This window comes from Rutilus rutilus (genome assembly GCF_951802725.1).
Source record: "Rutilus rutilus genome assembly, chromosome: 23".
NCBI classification, from domain to species: domain Eukaryota; kingdom Metazoa; phylum Chordata; class Actinopteri; order Cypriniformes; family Leuciscidae; genus Rutilus; species Rutilus rutilus.
In genome coordinates, this window is record NC_140233.1 from 13,213,480 (window position 1) to 13,233,089 (window position 19,610).

A 19,610-nucleotide genomic window follows, 5' to 3' on the forward strand; every position below is an offset into this window, starting at 1 on the left:
TTGTAAATGTCATAATTCTGACGTGACTGAAGCTCAAACAGTAGAGCTTTTTTTCCCTTTTTTTTTAAAGCATGCCTTCAGTGCAACAAAAGCGTATGCCAAATGTAAATGGGCTTGAACCCACCAAAAGTCACATGGCTACGTCACACAGAACAACGCAAGGCACGAGCGCAACGGTTATACACGTCCGTCTAGCACGTTTACATAGAAAAACAATGGAAAAGTAGCGCATTGGAATGGAAAAACTCATTTTTCTTACACCCCACAACAGCTCAGAATCAAAACACAATCTGAAACGTAAGATTCCAAATTATTTTACTGAAAGGGAAATGTACAGCATACAAAATGAAAAACCTACAAACTATACAGAGTTCGCAAATTCAGTTACACCATGTTGCCTGAGGACTTCTTTCCTGTTTTGCCAACTTCAGTGTTTGCCAGAATGCAGTATCAGGACTGTTTGTGGAATCCGTCCATTAAGACGCAGGTTTGGTGAGCTGTTGCAAGCGGTGTAGGATGCTCTTCTGACCGTAACGCACATGCAGAGCTCTCTTCTCTCTGCTGCCGAGTTCAGCCAGAGCTCCCTGATCCTCCAGCCGCCTCCTGTCCATCTCTACATCCTCAGAATAAGAGTCCAGCGTCAAAGCAGATGCTGTGTGCAGGAGACACTTCCACTCCGCTGACAACCCGGCCAGTCTGCTGAAACTCAGAGCCTCCTCCATCTCATCATCGTTCTCTTCGTCTTCCTCCCAGCCTTCGTTTTCACAGAACTCCTCGAAATCTTGCACTGACATGCAAAGGACCTACTCAATAAAAAAAAAAAATTATATATGTATATATACACTACCAGTCAAAAGTCTGGAATCATTAAGATTTTGTAATGTTTTTGAAAGAAGTCTCTTATGCTCACCACGGCTGCAATTATTTGATCAAAAATATAGTAATATTGTTAAATATTATTACCATTTACAAAAACTTATCTACTTTACTATTTTTTAAAATGTCATTTATTCCTGTGATGTCAAAACTGAATTTTAAGCATCATTACTCCAGTCTTCAGTGTCACATGATCCTTCAGATATCATTCTAATATGCTGATTTGCCGCTCAACAAACATTTCTTATATTTTCAACATTGATAATTTATATAAAGATAATGTATTATATAACTTAAGCATTTTTATGGAAACCATTTGTTTTTCAGGATTCTTTGATGAATGGAAAGTTCAAAAGAACAGCTTTTGATAGCAATAGAAATCTTTTTGTAACAAGGTTTCTGCAGGTTTTATGAAGATACATTTTAGACTTTTTAAGACCAGGTAAAGAAAATGTAAGAAATAAACTGAAGGGAACACCACACGTCAATATGTTCTCTAAACGTAACGTCAAAGGAGAAACAATGAGTTGTATTAACAAAATAGTGATGTTCTTCCTCAGTACAAAAGATGACAAAATATGAAGTCTGTGCAACTGGTCAAAATAAAGTGAGTTTATGATCAAAACAAGAACAAATATCTACCAATGGGCTAAAAAAAAATTTTTCTTGTTTTAAAGGTATAATGGAGGATTTTTTACTTGCGGGTGGATCACCTTTACTATTGGTCCTCCTAATTGTCAATCATTCTGGTGAATCAATCAAACTTATTCAAAAAGTGGAGAGGGCGGGTCTTATCTAAAATTCGGAAAGATCCTCCACTATACCTTTAAGCATAAACTCGGCTTAATTTTGATTCAATTTTTCAAGACTGCATTTGTATCTCAAGTAAATGTATCTTGATTTAAAGATGATTTGTATTGGTAACAGGACAAAAATACTGAGGAAGATATTCATTATTTGCCATGCATGCAACATTTAATTCCACGACTTCATAAATGTAAGGCTTTCGGCTCTGATTTAAGACCTTTTTAAGACTCGCAGAAACCCTACTGTCACTTTTATCAATTTAATGTGTCCTTGCTTAATAAAAGTGAATATAATATATAAGCATAATCATAATTCAAGCAAAATATACTGTTGACTTTTTGTCACGTGGCTCAAACGGTTACCTTCAGAGCAGTGTAGAGCTCATTGTAAGTGAGGGAGCCTAACTGTCCGAAGATAAAGACTCCTTTCTCCCCGACAATCTCCATCTCGCACAACATGTTCCATTTGTCCACTAAGAGCCGCTGATCTGCTTCATTTCGTGCCACTGTAAATGCAATAAAATGTCACGAAATGTATTTCTATAAGCTAAATAAGTTCCTCTTTTTCTAAACATCTATAAAGTCACACCTTGCAATGCTGCTTTGTACACACTGGACATCTGTATATCTGCGGTGTCATTGCTATTCATAGGAAACGGCTCTGCAAAGCCGTACATGTGGAGGAGCTGCCAGTTCGCCATCTGTCCGTAGGTGTTAAAGACCTCCTCGCCCTTTCCAATGTGCCGTACGGACACCATCTTTAGGCACTCCTGTTGGAACACGTGAGCTGTGAGATTTAAAAGCATAAACAATCAAAAAAAGCAATACGTCCGCACCACATACAGGGGTGTATTCCAGATTGGCGTTGTTCTTGGAAACGTGATTCAGCATGTCAGCCATGGGCACCATCATTGGAGGGTTAGGCTGTTTTTCTTCTTCTTCATCCTCATCCTCTACAGGCTCTTGAAAACTGAGACATGGAAATATTGAGAAACACACGGAAGCCCATTTCTGTCACATCAGAAAAAAAAAAAAAACATGCTTTGGCAAATCTTAATTATGACATAAAAAAATTATTATGATATACCAAGTCAAAATTATGAGATTAAAAATAACATACTAAAATAAAAAAAATTTAAGATTATACAGTCAAAATTATGGTATATGGCATAGTGAGATTAAAAAGTCACAATAATGAGATTAAGTCAAATTTATAAGAAAAAGTAAAAATTATGAGATAAAGTAAAAATAATAAGAAAAAGTAAAAAAAAATATAAGAAAAAGTAAATAATTATGACTTTCTGTTACAATTATGGCTTTTTGTCATATGTAGGAAGTGGCTTAAGTCAGAATTTCAACTTAGTGTGTCATAAATTTGACTTTTTATGTCATAACGATTTACAAAAACGATTTTTTATTTTTTTTTCTTATGTGGTGTAAACATGCCATAGAAACGTAAGGAAATGTTAAAAAATGAAATTAGGGATGCAACATAATTAACATTCTGGCCGATATGGTAAGCGTATATTTTTACGTTATGACCGATAACTGATAAATGGAAGATATAAAAATTCTACTATATTGCCTAAATAATTAAAACCATAAAAGGTAAAATTAATTGTAACGAGCTACAATTCATTTTACCCTTTACAGAATTATAATGTACAGTATAAAAAGAGTAATTTTGAGATTTGCTTAAGATTACATTTATCAGTTTTATTTATTAGTGTTATTTATTAGTCACTTTAGTGAGTGTTAGATAATAGCAAAGCTCATTTAAATATATAATGCATGCACAATTAAATATCCAATTTGATCTATACCGATACATTTAAATATACAACAACCGATTTTAATTGCAAATTTAATTTGATCAAATCTTAAAGCTCATTGATATCTCACCTATAGGCCATTACAAATGCTACCAGGCTCTTGTAGAGCTCCAGGTTGTGCTTCTCGGGGTCCCACAGGTCAGGATGGGACTTCATGAAAGGAAGGACTATGTTATTGTACTCATCCTGGAGTTTTTTCAGATCGGTGTTGACAGCCTCAGGAATTCCCGTGCCTTTCAGGGCTTTATCACGCTCCTCCTCGGACCTTCAAAACAGAGACATCATGACCATGAAGAACTGAAGGATCCTTGAAGGATATCTGCAGATATTCACTGCAAAACTTACCAGAACATGGGCTGATCCAGTGTCTTAAAGTCTGGCCAGAGAGACAAATATGGTTTCCAATGGGATTGTGAACATGTGTACTCATATAGGAGACCCAGGAGGAGCGGAACCCAGCCTGATGCGCTCTCCAAAGTTTTCTTCCCTAGAAAACATCCATAAATTCAAGATTTGGTGGTTACAAGCCAGCTATAGGAGGTGGAATTGCAATAAACCTGAATGTTCTCATACCTTCTTCAAGCACTCTTTTGACTTCAGTGGTGCCCTGATGTAGGAGTGTCTCTCTGGGAATGGAGAACAAGATGTGTCCCTCTTCAATGTCCTCTTTGGCAAGCATGCCATATTCAGCTACTGTACCCTCTTTACTTAAGTACACCTAAATAAATTAATATCAACTGTGGTGAGTAAATATAAAAGTCCCTTTAAGGCAAGACTTGGGCCACGTGGCGGCCATCTTTGAAACGCCTCTCAGGCAGATAATTAATAATATTTCATATCATCTCTTTGAATGAGGAAACATCAAATTCTCCAAAGCTGTTCACCAAGCTAAGTAGTAATATGAGTGCACAGTCTTTGTATATCTGAAAACATTAGTAAATATCTCAAAGGGTTTTATCATCATGACAACAATTTCTATAACCATGTCACAGAGCTCACTTAATTATGAAATTAAATAAAAAATATTAGATGGGGATGGAAAACTTAACTCAAAAATATATATTTGAAACGTTGCCAACTAACTGAAGATATGTATGAGTTGAAGTACTAAAATTACTCAAAGAAAATAAATAGATAAAAAACAGGACAAATTAACGCACAACAAAAGTACTAACACCAGCTAAAATGAAAATGAAAACTGAAAATATATAAAAATAAAAGCTAATTTAAAATATATATAAATACTAGTGTATGAATAGTACTAAAATAACCGTGATTATTTTATATTACTATTATTACTATGCTTTTGTTATCAATTTTATTTACAATATACATTGATATTAAATGAACAGGTTACCTTATCGCTGAGCGTCAGCTTCACACTATCACACCACAGCAGGAAGTTTTTCAGGGGGACACAGATCTCATCATCTATCTGAAACCACACATGATGCTATGCTGAAGGCTCATCATTATTATACACAACAACTGTAAAACATCTGTGTTTCAAGCTAAAGGCAATATTTGAATCTAAATTATGAATCAATAACTTGAGGAAACGTTGTTTTTACCTTTGGCCTTTTTGTGTCTGTCGCCATTTCATTAAAATGCAAGGTCGTCGGTGAGATATTAAAATATATATTGTTTTATGGTGACCACCACCATCCATGTGAGGAGCTTCGGTCACTTCTTCTTCTTCTTCTTCCTGTACGTCTGCAGAAAGTAACATAATAATGTACAATGGCGCCACCTGGGTCATTCCTGGTATGCGGTGACTTTCCTGTCCCAATGATTTATTTACTCATATTTTCTCTAAAATGAGTCACATATTTTTAATAAATGGCTTAAATTGTAGATTTAAATATTCTTTACCATTTAAACAGAGATAATAGAGATTAAAAATACTATTTTGTATTTTACACAATTTTAATTGATGTATGCATTCAATTTTATCATGTCCTCAGTAATCAACTTCTGCAAGAAATATAAACCATGAAATGACAAAAATCTCAAAATATTTTTAAATTATGTTATTGACTAGGCTAAACTGCCTCTAATCATACATATAAATCATGTGAAAATATAGGTCTTTTTCTTTAAATTTTCTTCAATTACTGCGTCCCTGAAGTCATCTTCCACCCTGTTAGTATGTACTTTTCTGCCTTCCAAATCCAACTGCAATTTCATTGAGACCATTTTCAAGAAGTGACATCATTTCTTTTTCCCACTGGAATTCAACTGTACACACTAAGATAAGCTTCAACTCTCACTCCTAAGTATTTTTTTAGTTTTTGAAATGTTATCCTGCTTGTCCCACCCTTAAAGTTCCACCCTGTTAGGCTATGTTATTGAGAATATTTGTCCTGTCAAAAAAATGTAAAAACAAATCTGACATAGTTATAAAAGTTCTGAAGGTTAGCTAGCTAAATGTTGATCACTCAAAGAGCTATGACTAACTTAGCTCAGAATTTTCCACCCTGTTAGGTCTATAAACCTAACAGGGTGGAATGTGAAACTAACAGGGTGGAAATTCTAATAGAATTTTGTATATGTTTGTTAATCTAGTTAATTCAAATGAATTATAGTATCTTTATTTTTAATCAAATATAAATAAATACAAATTTAATTTATGATGTCTGTCTTCTCTAATTTGTAAATATTTCTCTAGCCATCTAGTCCAGGCGTTTTAAGCCAAAATGAGGGTCAACCGTCAACAAATTGCAACAGAATCAAACTCAACTGATTTTATATCCTCAATATGTCATGAGTAAGGAAAAAAAAGCCCCGAAGAATCCCATTAGGGGAAAGTTCCGAAAAAGACCCAAATATATCCTATTCATACGCCTATTCATTATTTTTCTCAAATGAATAGGGTAAAATTTTTAACCTTTAGATATGACCATGAAAATTACTGAGTTGATTACTTATATCAAGACATACAAAAAATGTATTACACGTTTTTTTTAATTGTTTGTTAACATGGACAAACGGTGCATAATCTAATTACAGATGTGCTAATTTGCATAAATACCACAACAGATCTAAACATTGGGTATAGCCAGGTGAAAATGTCTTGTTGAATCTTGTTGACAAATAACAGTAAAATACTTAATGTTAAGGTCTGAATGGAACCCATTTAGGCTACCCATGAGCATTAATACATAGAGGCAGGAAGAAGTACTTTAAAACAGCCTTTTTTAATTATTATTGCAGAGATGGGGTTTGGGGCTGGGTCCGTGGGACTGTTTCTGGGGATTTACTTTTTATTTTACTTACCTTTTGTCTTCTGCATTCTCCTTACCATTGTCTCCTGTTCTTGCCTCAGACTCGTCCCCCAGAAACAGTCCCACGGACCCAGCCTCAAACCCAATCTCTTAAAAATTAATAAAGGCTGGTTTCTAAAGTACTTCTTCCTGCCTCTATGTATTAATGCTCATGGGTAGCCTAAATGGGTTCCATTCAGACCTTAACATTAAGTATTTTACAGTTATATGTCAACAAGATTCAACAAGACATTTTCACCTGGCTATACCCAATGTTTAGATCTGTTGTGGTATTTATGCAAATTAGCACATCTGTAATTAGATTATGCACCGTCTGTCCATGTTAACAAACAATTAAAAAAAACTTGTAATACATTTTTTGTTTGTCTTGATATAAGTAATCAACTCAGTAATTTTCATGGTGATATCTAAAGGTTAAAATTTGTACCCTATTCATGTGAGAAAAATAATGAATAGGCGTATGAATAGGATATATTTGGGTCTTTTTCGGAACTTTCCCCTAATGGGATTCTTCGGGGCTTTTTTTTCCTTACTCAGGACATATGGAGGATACAAAATCAGTTGAGTTTGATTCTGTTGCAATTTGTTCACCCTTTTTTCCTAAAACGCCTGGACTAATCTGAAGAGAGAATTGTTTTGCCACCATGATTGATTGTGATAAGGAACCACATAGCTATTTTTTGTGTCCCTCCCCCAAAGGGAATTTGGATTTTTTTTTTTTTTATTGTTTTGAAACAGTATTATATAGGTGCAGTTCCACATATTACTGATGGCAAACCATGCAGGACAATGACAAAAAGCTCATCCACTGAACCTTTTAACACTGGTGTTCCACCCTGTTATATTCCGTTCCACCCTGTTATGCTCCTTTCCACCCTGTTAGACAAGTCATTTTAAATAATAATTGGACAGCAACGTTAAATGTTTGGTATACTTTTGTCTTATTTTGTGGAGCACAAACAGCATATATATGTTTTTGAGCCAATTTTTTTATTATTATTTACCATTATTTACCACTATTTGCAAAAATGGGCACAAAAAGTACCTGTTTTTAATAATCAAGACATATACTATTCATCAAAAATTGTTTTGCTTGTTTCAAGAAGAAAAAAAATTCTAAGATGGCATAAGGGACATATACTACCCAAGAAAAGTTCATTATTGTTTAACATTTACATTATTAACATGTTGTGATAACTATGTATATGTCCCTAACAGGGTGGAATATTTTCATGGACAGTGTCTGAACAATCTACCCATAATTATTATTGATCAATATGTATTCCTTATAGTTAAACATGTCACTATTTTGGTAGAATGCTAAAAACATGAAAATCATTTTTTTCCCAACACTTATGAAGCCAAAATGTTACCGCATAGCAGGAATGATCCACCTACGATACTGTTAAGTGAACGACAGAATAAAATAATATAAAAATAATCAACATAATGTTATTTATTATATATACGTAGGCTATATAATCAATCCAACAAACATAGGGTTGAAGTCTGGTTCTCATGCATCCTCAGGCCAGATAAACATTAAGGCTAGATCCTCACTCACTGAGACAAGTGTGAGGATATGGAACGAATTCACTAAGCAAACATACATAAATTTACTATGACAATAAAATGAAGCACATAAACAGAGACAATGTTATCTTTATCTGGCATGAAGGCTTCAGATTTCTCAGGTCGGCCCTGCTCATTCATTGAAGTCATGAGGAAATTTCCACTTGTCCTTCTCAAACAGCTCAGCTAACAGGGAACATTCTCAGAACTTTGGCTATTGTTCTGGCAAGGTTCTCTCATAAATATTAACAAACGTTCTTCCAGTAACATTAACAAAATATTCTTTCAAAGTTATCCAGTATTCAATAATGTTTTCTCAAAACATTAGCACAAAAACATTATTTATACAATGTTTGTGGGGTTTTTGTGATATTTTAGTTGGATGTTCATCTGTTTGTTTGTTTGTTTGTTTGTTTGTTTGTTTGTTTGTTTGTTTGTTTGTTTTTTATACATATATTATAGGCTACTTGTTACTTTTTAATGTTCTCTGAACATTCTGAAACTTTAAAAACATTTTAAAAACAGACAAAATTACTTTTAAACAACTTAATGGGTACTTTAGCAAAAGCATTCTTACATTCTTATTTTTTTGCTAGCGGAGGAGGAGAGGTTTTGGGAATGATGTAATTTGCCATAGTATCCAATTAGGATTTCACAAGCACTGTATACATAGTTTTGATGACTCTTGACTGGTAGTTTAGTATGTGTATCCATGCTGGACAGAGGATACGTGGTTAGGGAAAACGATGGATGGGTGGGTTGGTGGATAGGTGGGTGGATGAGTGGATGGATGGATGGGTGGATGGATGGCTGACTGGGTGGATGGATAGATGGATGGATGGATGGATGGATGGATCGGTGGATGGGTGGCTGAGTGGGTGGGTGGGTTGGTGGATAGGTGGATGAGTGGATGGATGGCTGAGTGGATGGATGGATGGATGAATGGGTGGGCGGGTGGATAGGATGGATGGCTGAGTGGATGGATGGGTGGGTGAATAGGATGGATGGCTGAGTGGATGGATGGGTGGGTGATATGGATGGATGGCTAAGTGGATGGATGGATGGCTGGATGGATGGCTGGATGGATGGATGGCTGGATGGGTGGTATGGATGGATGGCTAAGTGGATGGATGGATGGATGGATGGATGGCTGGTATGGATGGATGGCTAAGTGGGTGGGTGAGTGGATGGGTGGATGGATGGATAGGATGGATGGCTGAGTGGATGGATGGATGAATGGGTGGGTGGGTGGATAGGATGGATGGCTGAGTGGATGGATGGATTAATGGGTGTGTGGGTGGATAGGATGGATGGCTGAGTGGATGGATGGATGGGTGGGTGATATGGATGGATGGCTAAGTGGATGGATGGATGGCTGGATGGGTGGGTGGGTGATATGGATGGATGGCTAAGTGGATGGATGGATGGCTGGATGGGTGGGTGGTATGGATGGATGGCTAAGTGGGTGGGTGAGTGGATGGATAGGTGGATGGATGGATGGATGGATAACTGAGTGGGTGGGTGGAGGTGTTTTTCCCTTGCATTATTTCAGAATTTAGCTATTGAGATATAAACCTATATTTCAAAATGAAAGCAGTGGAAAGGGAAGATTTAAGCAAATAGTTTATTTCACACAACTGGGATATTTGCTAGGGATGTCTCAAAAACAGACACAAAGGCCACATATAACAACTTGAATAAACGTTTATTGTGGCATATATAATAGACATATAATGTCAATTATTGCAACATTCGCTTAGACTGACTTGATAACATAATTTGAAGTGCTTTATGGAAAGGGGCAGACACTGTTGAGCTTTTTATTGAGTTTCCAAAAAAGTTTCAATTCCACTTTGGGATTATGGGTAGTGATGAACAGGAATCACAAATTTATCACAAAGTTTTTGTAGATAATGCTATAATTAATATTAGATGTTCAAAGATAATCTGTTTATCAAATTATATCCTATGCAGGGGGAAAAATTATTTGCCATTATGATTTATTGTTGGACTGTCTCTCTGCACTGGATGTACATTCTGTAGGGTTTTGGCATCAGGGTGATCCCATACACTGGGGTGTAATCTGGTTCCCCGGCATCATCGGGCCACACAAACTGGAAACGGCGCAACAGAGTGACCATGACCAGGAAGAGCTCCATACGCGCAAGACCCTCACCGAGACACACACGGGGACCTGTAAAACACATACGATGATGATCACAGAACAAGTCTGGAAAGATAAAACACAATAAATGTTAAACATTTCTGAATGGTTACCTGTAGAGAAGGGTATAAAGGCCTCAGGCTTCTGAAACTGGCCCTGCTCATTCAGGAAGTTGGCTGGGTTGAATTCATGAGGAAACTTCCACTGGCCTTCTTCTTTTAGTACAGAAGTGAGGTTGGGAATGATTAAAGTTCCCTGACCGAGGAGAAACAGTTTAAATTTGATTTGAAATAGGAAAAACTCTGGTTTCTAGGCAAGTTTTCTCACCTTCGGGATGTTGTAGCCCATCAGCTCAGTGTCTTTGGTGGTACAGTGAAACACACTTAGCGGTACAGTGTTAGCAACGCGCTGAACTTCATGAATCACAGCCTGTGTGTATGGCATATCATGTCTGTCTTCATACGATGCTTGATCTTTACCCCCCAGAACATCATCAATCTCTTGCTGACATTTTTCTGGTGAGAAAACAAGGCCATGTTTGTCTGTTTAAGTTCTCTAAAAGGAGTTAGCTAATATGTTAACATACACCTGAGTTGACAATATCCTATTAAAAAAAGTCAAATTAGCAATTGAATTCAAAACATCATATATTTAGCTTCTTTAGTTCAATTCAGACTTAAAAACTGTAATACCTGTTCTAGCGTCGCTTTTTCCATTCCTACAGCTGTCATATTGAACAACATTATGGCAGCTGTAGAGACTGCTCTACTGTCTCTGGTTTAACCGAAACCTGCTTTAAATTAAGCAAAAATCAATGTGTGCTTTTTTTAAACACAGACCTTGAACCTCTGGGTGGGTCATGAGGTATAGAAAAGCAGTTAGGAGGGTGTTGGAAGTGGTATCAGTCCCTGCAAAGTGCAAATCCAAAATGTTCATGACGAGCTGGTTCTCAGAAAAGGTGGAACCATCATTTTTTCTCTGGGGAATGTAAGATATCATTCATTTGAGTCTCAAACTATGGTGCATTTGTTCAAGAATAACACAGTGACACAGTATTTCCAGATTTAAATTAGATTAGATTTTGAACCTCTGGTTTTCAATTTGGTCTTAGAAGTTTGGACCCTTGTGTATGTCAGAAGAAACTCTCACCTTATCAAGCTCATCCAGATAGCAGTCAATGAAATCTCTCGGCTCTCCTGGAACTCTTGTGCTCTTGTGTTCAGCGATCAGACTTATATTTATATCTTTTATCTTCTTCACATTATCAAAGGCTTTTTTAAAAGGCAGGGGCAAGATTCTCAATAAAGGAAGTGTGTCATATATCTGTTAGGAAAGGACATACAATCTTATACAATTACTCTAAAATGCAAGCCCAAATTTGAATGTCGGTCACATTTAGTGAAATTAAAATATTATAAATATTATTTATTCAAATTTTTTTTATTATCAGACAGAAAAAGACCAATTATACATTCATGACTCATCCTGCACTACATAGATTTTTGTCCAATCAGATGCTCTCTAGAATGAGAATGTCCCTCCCCCTGTTAGTCAACTTTACCAACTTCCTCTGATTAGCAATAGCATGTAACATCATAGTTTAATCATTGGCTAGAGAAAACTGCAATTGTCAAGCAATTTAATGGGTGTTTTTATCTAAAATCTTACCATGTTCCATGGTCCATTGAGGATCTTTGAAATCTCTGTAAAGAGCTGAACGAAGCACTGAAGGAATTCACTGTTGTAATCAAAACGGGATCCGGACAGAACCAAGCCGATAATATTTGATGCAAATTTGTGGAACATATTTTGAGGATTCACAGTTCCTCCTGTACAAATGTAAATCAATTAAAAAGATTGACATTTGCCTTGTCAGCTGATGTATAAAAGAAAGAAAGAAATCACATTGTCTCCATCTTGTCGATCTAAACTTTAAAAAAAACACATATAAATAAATACCAGCATTTTTGTCTAAGTAAGCAACAATGTGTGAAATCTCTCCCAGAATTCTCTCCTCCATGGACTGCTTCCCCAGGCCAAAGTTCTTCATGGTCATCAAAGCAAAGCGTCGATGATCCTTCCAAAGGGGGCCATAGTTAGCCAATATAACACCTTTAGTAAAATGATGTTAGTTAAAAGTTGTAGGGTTTCTAGCACTAAACATTCCAACAGCTTTTATTTATCTCATATTATAACATGTAGACCTGGTTTCACAGACAGGGCTTAGATTAAGCCAGGATTAGGCCTTAGTTTTCAATTAGAATATTTAAGTAGCTTTTATAAACATGCCTTAGAAAAAAAAAAAAAAACATTACTGGTGTGCATCTTGAGACAAAACAATGGCACTGACATATTTTAAGATAGTGCAAGTTGCTTTCAGTTAAACAGTTCAAACATGCATTTTCGTCTGGGTCTAGTCCTGAAACTTGTCTGTGAAACCGGGGGATTGTGTTCCTGATATTAACTATACTTTTAACGTAGTCCTGTTGTGTTGCGTTGTGCGCGTGCGTGCGTTGTGGACCAACCGCTCAAATCACTCGTGAATGCTTGCGCGACGCGGAGTGATACTGGAGCGGAAGGCGGAAAAGGTATACTTTATAAGTTACTGTCGTGGGTCATGCACGCGACCAATTCGTTCAACATTCAGGAACGACATAATTGATGCAGTACGGTTGGAACTATTTTCGCTGGCGCAGCAAAAGAGTCATGTTGTGTCTGACTAATTAGTAAAGTCACTCTTTACTGAACTGTTGTATAACAGAAATTTCACACTCGCTAGACTGTTATTTACTTAGCTGATACAGCTTGTAGTTGGAGTTACCTTTATTCTCCGAGATATGACTGATCATGAAGTCTTGAGGCCGTCCTGAGAAGTCTTGAGCCTTTGTCACCAGAGCTTCCTTGATAACCTCAAAACTATTCAGAAAAACTGCTGGTTTTGATCCAATATACAGACTGAAAATATTCCCATATCGTTCTGCAAACTAAAAAAGGAAAATTATTTTACAAACAAGATAAAAAAAGAAATGTTTAAACTTTAGATGACATAAAATAAAGCCATACTCTTTCAAAATCCTTCAAAGGATTGGCCAAGTTCACATGAAGCAGATTCCCAAATACTGGCAAAGGACGAGGTCCTGGTGGAAAATTCTTCGGCCTTTGGATCCGGACTAGGAGGAAGATGAAGAAGATACATATCCACAGGAGAATCAAAGAGCCCAGCATGCTGACTGATGTCCAGCTGTTGTCCCTCTGTTTCACTCAAGCAAAACAAGCTTGTGAACTCAAACCACTCAATCTCTTGGTACATCTCCTATCTGAACAGATATTGGCAGTGTTCCAGAAAGATAAAATGAACACAGACAAACAAGCACTGCTCAAATTTCTGCATTTCTATATTCACCTGAATTCAACTGGTTTGAACTCTGTAATTAAATACAAATCCCTTCACAGGGATTTGTGCATCTTAAGACAAAACAATGGCACTGACATATTTTAAGGTATGTCAGTGCAAGTTGCTTTCGGTTAAAAGAGTTCAAACATGCATTTTAGTCTGGGACTAGCTTAAAGCCTAGGCGTCTGTGAAACCGGGGATACAAAAGATTTCTATTTCAAATAAATGCTGTTCTTTTGAACTTAATGTTCATCAAAGAATCCTGAACAAATGCATCACGGTGTCCACAAAAATATGATGCCGCAAACTTGTTTTCAACATTAAATGTTTATTGAGAACAAATTTTCATATTTTTTTTTCTTCTTTCTCTCCTTTTTTAAAAATTTATTTCATTCTCAAGTATTTCAGCAGACAATTCATTTAACAGAGGATTTTCAAAAAAGTAAGTTACAAAACAAAGAAATTTAAGAATTACAGAGAATTTGCCCCCCACCCCCCACATATCAACAGGAAGGGTATACTTAACATAACAAGCATCTGAATAGATATGCATCTACACAACCGCTGCATGCATATACATACATACACACACACATACACTCACATACATATCTATATATACATATGCACACGCACACATACATGTATACACACACACCCATTTATACACATCAAAATATACATATACACATAGAAAAACAAAAATTTATTAATTAATTAAATAGAAGAAAATATATATATAAGCATAAAAAAATAATAATAAATAAATCAATTTAACTGTCAGAGTTTCTCATTAAAAAAATTAATTTTCCCCATACCTCGTCAAAAGCCATCGAGTTCTTCTTCAAATTGTACATTATTCTTTCCGGTGGAATATAGGACAAGATTTCATTCAACCACATATTAAAGCATGGGGGTGTAACACTTTTCCATTTCAATGCGATACACTTGTTGGCAGCCATCAAAGCCATTTTAACAAATCTAATATTGTAAAGAGAATATAGAGGTAACGTAGATTCATCTCCAAGTAGAACCAGTCTTGGATTTAAAGCCAAGTCAGAACCAATAACTTTTTCAATAGTATCTTTAACAGTTTTCCAAAGGTCATCCAAATGAGAGCATGACCAAAACATATGGATAAGAGACCCAGTCTGTGTTTTACATCGGGGACATAATGCTGAAAGGTCAGGGTTCATTTTATTTAGACGCTGCGGTGTATAATACACTCGATGAATCAAATTGAATTGCTGCAGTCTATGACGACTGTTAAATGAGAATGTCTGACTCTTTTGACAGATTGCTTCCCATTGTTCCTCTTTAAAATCAACCCCCAGGTCTTGCTCCCATTTCAGCTTGGCCCCCACTGGGCCACAAACAGAAAGCTTCAGCAACATTTTATACATAGTTGAAACAAATTTCTTTATATCTTTGCCCACAATGAAGGTGTCTAGTTCCAAAGGATAAAGAGATAACAATTTACCTCCTTGCTGAACTCTAATATAATCTCTAACCTGTAGATGCTTAAAAAAGTGCTTGGATTCCAGAGAAAATTGTAACTTTAACTGTTCAAAGGATAGTAATGACCCTTTGTCAAATAGGTCACCAAATACCCGAATACCTTTTCTATACCATAACAAGCACAGTTCATCTTTTAATATCTCTCGGGTAATGCCGGGTTAGCATAAAAGGGGGTACCTGTGTTTATTATTTGAAGGTTTTTTAGTCCTTTTCCTAATATCAGACCAAATTTTCATATTTGAATGATTTCTGAAGAATCACGTGACGCTGAAGACTGGAGTTCCAGTTTTTCATTTTTAGATTTCAACAATGATTATAACCCTACAAATGATTAAGTGAACAAAATAAAACCACTCTGGCATACATTCAGACAAGAGGCAACTATTTTGTAAAAGCTTTTTATTTAAGGACTGTCTTGATGTAAAATAATAACATCAAATCATCTTTTGCAACAGAAAAAATTATAATTTGACTGTCTCTCTGCACTTGATGTGCATTCTGTAGGGTTTGGGGGTGAGGGTGACCCCATACACTGGGGTGTAATCTGGTTCCCCGGCATCATCGGGCCACACAAACTGGAAACGGCGCAACAGAGTGACCATGACCAGGAAGAGCTCCATACGCGCAAGACCCTCACCGAGACACACACGGGGACCTGTACACCATATATGTGCGTATACGATTTACAAAATGCACTCAAACAACTCAAAACTATACCTGTATCCGATTCTAAATCCTTTACCTGCAGAAAAAGGTATAAAGGCCTCAGGCTTCTCAAACTGGCCCTGCTCATTCAGGAAGTTGGCTGGGTTGAATTCATGAGGAAACTTCCACTGGCCTTCTTCTTTTAGTACAGAAGAGAGGTTAGGAATAACAAAAGTTCCCTAGAGAAGAAAAGGAAACAAAGTTATGATTTTAAAGGGTTAAAACTCTCTTTATATAAGGTTTCCTCACCTTTGGGATGTTGTAGCCCATGAGCTCAGTGTCTTTGGTGGTGCAGTGAAACACACTTAGCGGTACAGTGTTAGCGACACGCTGAACTTCATGAATCACAGCCTGTGTGTACGGCATATCATGTCTGTCTTCGTACGATGCGTGATCTTTACCCCCCAGAACATCATCAATCTCTTGCTGACATTTTTCTGGTGAAATAAAAGCTATTTTAAGCTAAAGCAATGATCGAATTAATTAAAATGCATGAATTAATCAAAACACAAACCTTGAACCTCTGGGTGGGTCATGAGGTAGAGAAATCCAGTGAGAAGCGTGTTTGACGTGGTATCAGTCCCTGCAAAGTGCAAATCCAGAATGTACAGGATAAGTTGAGCTTCAGTAAACGAGGAACCATCGTTTCCTCTCTGGTGAAATTAAAATAACCACTGATTAGAGATTAATACAAACAACTTTCTCATTCAGGTAAAATAGGGATGCACTAACATTAAAAATCACAGTTTTTGTAGTTTACAACTTGCACTTTGAAACATTTTCAGGCCCACAAAACTAGGCAGGAATGTAATATAAAGATTTTACAAAGTAACATGTATCTTTAGCAACATTATGCTAATTGCAGGCAAATACCGATATAAACATATCTATTGGTCCAATATGCGTCACATGACTGAACATGCATCCTCCAAATACCTCTGTTTTCAGAGTCCACACTATAATGCAAAAACTGAGTTTCAAATGTATCAACTTAGGAGAGCGTCTTCAAAAAGCGTAGTTTTCAAAGATGTTTTCAAATGTATCCGGATAAGTGTAGATGTAGCCTAAGTGATCATTAGATAATGGCAAAGGTAATGTAAATGTAAAAATAGAGTAAATGATGTACAATTAAATATCCAATATCAATCAATACTAATAAATGTAAAACATCTCTAATATTGGCGATAACCAATATGGTACCGATATATTACGCATTCCTAAAAAATACCATTACAGATGCGCAAGCACCTTATCAAGCTCATCCAGATAGCAGTCAATGAAGTCTCTTGGCTCTCCCGGGACTCTTGTCTTTTTGTGTTCATTGACCAGTTGTGCAGACAATTCTCTGGCCTTGCTGGCATTTGCGAAGGCCTTCTTGAAGGGTAGAGGCAGAAATCTCAGCATAGGAAATGTATCGTATATCTGCAATAAAATAGAGAAAATTCTTCATAAAAATTCCAAAGGACAACTACAGAAAATATCTATTTTTTTAATTTCTTAGATAATCCTGAAACTCTTATTTAAACAATAAAAAATATATACTAACAATAAAATGAAATGTGGTTTCAGACTTTTGGGCATCTCTGTATGTGTATTTTATTAGCTGTGAATATAAACACTTAAAAGATGAAGTGATAAAATGCCTCACCATGGCCCATGGTCCATTGGCAATCTTTGCATTCTCTGTATAGAGGTGAATGAAAAGCTTGAGGAATTCGTCGTCATAATCATAACGGGATCCAAACAGAACAATGCAAATGATATTTGATGCAGCATTGTGGAACATAGTCTGGGGGTCAAAGGAGTTTCCTGCAAGTACATTGATCTGAATGTCAAGTCAAGCTCTTGTGTGAGTTTGTTTTGAGATACCGAAAATAAGATGAATGAGTACATTATTACCAACTCTTTCTTCCAATTTAGCAGTAACATGTGAAACCTCTCCCAGAATTCTCTCCTCCATGGACTGCTTCCCCAGGCCAAAGTTTCTCAGGGTCATCAAAGCAAAGCGTCTGTGTTCTTTCCAACTGGGGCCATAGTCAGACAAAATTACACCTGCGATAACATGTAACGATTATTTACGGGCCTCAATGGCACTAAGTATAATCTCAGATAAGGCTGAAAATTGCTCTGTGGACTCTGTATAAAGAGGAGAACAACCTCAAAAACGTATTGATTAACCGTAGTCTGTACAGAGGTTTAAGAGTGAAGGTTGATTTGGAAGTAGATTTACCGCTTCCCTTTGTAACACGGTTGACCAAGAGGTCCTGAGGGCGTCCTGCAAAGTCCACAGCCTTCGTAACAAGAGCTTCCTTCAAAACCTCGAAACTGTTAAGAACTATCCAAGGTTTTGATCCAAGGTACAGACTGTAAACTTTTCCATAGCGATCTGCCAGCTAAAAGGTTTAGCGTTAAGACATCACATGCACAGGGCTGCTCATTATGCAATACATTACCAGATGTTTTAAACAGATAACTCTTGAAAGCTGTATGCTTATTCTTAAAGTATTTATTTATATTTAAAACTAATGAGTGAGTATGTGTTCAAATAATGTAGGCTAATACTGTACCCTATCAAAATCCTTCAAAGGATTATTGATGTTTAGCTCTAGCAAATTCCCAAATAATGGCAGAGGACGAGGTCCTGGAGGAAAGTTCTTTGGCCTCGGGATCCGGATGAAGAGGAACAGGATGAAGATGCATATCCACACCAGTATCAGAAAGCCCAGCATGCTGATTAATGTCCAGCTGTGAACTGCTCACGTTTCACGTTTAAACTCACAGATAATAACGCACTGAGCCCTCCCACTTCAAATACTGAACATTCCCATGGAGCATGTTGACTTGAAGGCCAAAACTTAATATACCAATAATAACCAATCCAAGACAGAGCTTGATTATTTTCCCGCACAATGTAACAGTAAAATAGTTTATGTTTCCAGTCATAAAACTGAGAATGTCTGTCTGTCTGTCTGTCTATCTATGACCGAAGGGCACCAGCGTTAATGAAAGTATAAATGCTTAGTTTAAACGTGCTCATGTGAATGGCCCTGATATAGAGTAGCCTAGCTCTGTTGTGTTTGTTTTATATTTGTCTATCTATGTGAATAGTCTATCTATCTATCTATCTATGACCGAAGGGCACCAGCGTTAATGAAAGTATAAATGCTTAGTTTAAACGTGCTCATGTGAATGGCCCTGATATAGAGTAGCCTAGCTCTGTTGTGTTTGTTTTATATTTGTCTATCTATGTGAATAGTCTATCTATCTATCTATCTATCTATCTATCTATCTATCTATCTATCTATCTATCTATCTATCTATCTATCTATCTATCTATCTATCTATCTATCTATCTATCTATCTATGGATCTACTGCAAGTCAGAAAGCCTTAAAAAGTTAACAAATGCCTAATGATAAAACAATCAATGATTATTCAATCACATAAAAACTTGCATTTT

The 19,610-nt window shown here is 36.5% G+C and overlaps 3 protein-coding genes across 3 annotated transcripts; all 3 read right to left on the reverse strand.

The window, feature by feature from the left end:
- Positions 1 to 298: 298 nt before the first annotated feature.
- Positions 299 to 5,222, reverse strand: setd6 (SET domain containing 6, protein lysine methyltransferase). Its single transcript, XM_084396981.1, has 9 exons — positions 5,086 to 5,222; positions 4,872 to 4,949; positions 4,088 to 4,232; positions 3,860 to 4,001; positions 3,585 to 3,779; positions 2,526 to 2,652; positions 2,272 to 2,452; positions 2,046 to 2,188; positions 299 to 803 (listed from the first exon to the last, which is right to left on the reverse strand). Exons 1-9 carry the CDS (start codon positions 5,110 to 5,112, stop codon positions 477 to 479), a joined length of 1,365 nt encoding a protein of 454 aa, XP_084253107.1. The 5' UTR covers positions 5,113 to 5,222; the 3' UTR covers positions 299 to 476.
- Positions 5,223 to 10,056: 4,834 nt separating this feature from the next.
- On the reverse strand, positions 10,057 to 13,815 carry LOC311283179 (cytochrome P450 2J6-like). Its single transcript, XM_084397437.1, has 9 exons — positions 13,598 to 13,815; positions 13,356 to 13,518; positions 12,494 to 12,646; positions 12,203 to 12,363; positions 11,684 to 11,857; positions 11,374 to 11,512; positions 10,862 to 11,049; positions 10,648 to 10,789; positions 10,057 to 10,564 (listed from the first exon to the last, which is right to left on the reverse strand). The coding sequence occupies exons 1-9, from the start codon at positions 13,757 to 13,759 to the stop codon at positions 10,371 to 10,373; spliced, it is 1,476 nt and encodes a 491-aa protein (XP_084253563.1). The 5' UTR covers positions 13,760 to 13,815; the 3' UTR covers positions 10,057 to 10,370.
- A 2,015-nt stretch (positions 13,816 to 15,830) lies between these two features.
- On the reverse strand, positions 15,831 to 19,198 carry LOC311283180 (cytochrome P450 2F2-like). Its single transcript, XM_084397438.1, has 9 exons — positions 18,719 to 19,198; positions 18,382 to 18,544; positions 18,051 to 18,203; positions 17,800 to 17,960; positions 17,400 to 17,573; positions 16,666 to 16,804; positions 16,401 to 16,588; positions 16,189 to 16,330; positions 15,831 to 16,101 (listed from the first exon to the last, which is right to left on the reverse strand). The coding sequence occupies exons 1-9, from the start codon at positions 18,878 to 18,880 to the stop codon at positions 15,908 to 15,910; spliced, it is 1,476 nt and encodes a 491-aa protein (XP_084253564.1). The 5' UTR covers positions 18,881 to 19,198; the 3' UTR covers positions 15,831 to 15,907.
- Between the last annotated feature and the right edge of the window lie 412 nt (positions 19,199 to 19,610).

What these genes read in the sequence shown, in the direction of transcription:
- LOC311283180 (XM_084397438.1), bottom strand. Translation starts at nt 18,880, where the DNA reads ATGCTGGGCTTTCTGATACTGGTGTGGATATGCATCTTCATCCTGTTC. An exon ending in ATCTGGATGAGCTTGATAAG is followed by an intron (nt 16,805 to 17,399) that starts GTGCTTGCGCAT and finishes TAATTTCACCAG; the next exon opens with AGAGGAAACGATGGTTCCTC. An exon ending in GACCCACCCAGAGGTTCAAG is followed by an intron (nt 16,589 to 16,665) that starts GTTTGTGTTTTG and finishes TTATTTCACCAG; the next exon opens with AAAAATGTCAGCAAGAGATT.
- setd6 (XM_084396981.1), bottom strand. Translation starts at nt 5,112, where the DNA reads ATGGCGACAGACACAAAAAGGCCAAAG. An exon ending in CAGACACAAAAAGGCCAAAG is followed by an intron (nt 4,950 to 5,085) that starts GTAAAAACAACG and finishes GTGTGGTTTCAG; the next exon opens with ATAGATGATGAGATCTGTGT. An exon ending in AGCTGACGCTCAGCGATAAG is followed by an intron (nt 4,233 to 4,871) that starts GTAACCTGTTCA and finishes TAATTTATTTAG; the next exon opens with GTGTACTTAAGTAAAGAGGG.
- LOC311283179 (XM_084397437.1), bottom strand. Translation starts at nt 13,759, where the DNA reads ATGCTGGGCTCTTTGATTCTCCTGTGGATATGTATCTTCTTCATCTTC. An exon ending in TGGGCTACAACATCCCGAAG is followed by an intron (nt 10,790 to 10,861) that starts GTGAGAAAACTT and finishes CTCCTCGGTCAG; the next exon opens with GGAACTTTAATCATTCCCAA. An exon ending in CTTTATACCCTTCTCTACAG is followed by an intron (nt 10,565 to 10,647) that starts GTAACCATTCAG and finishes TGTGTTTTACAG; the next exon opens with GTCCCCGTGTGTGTCTCGGT.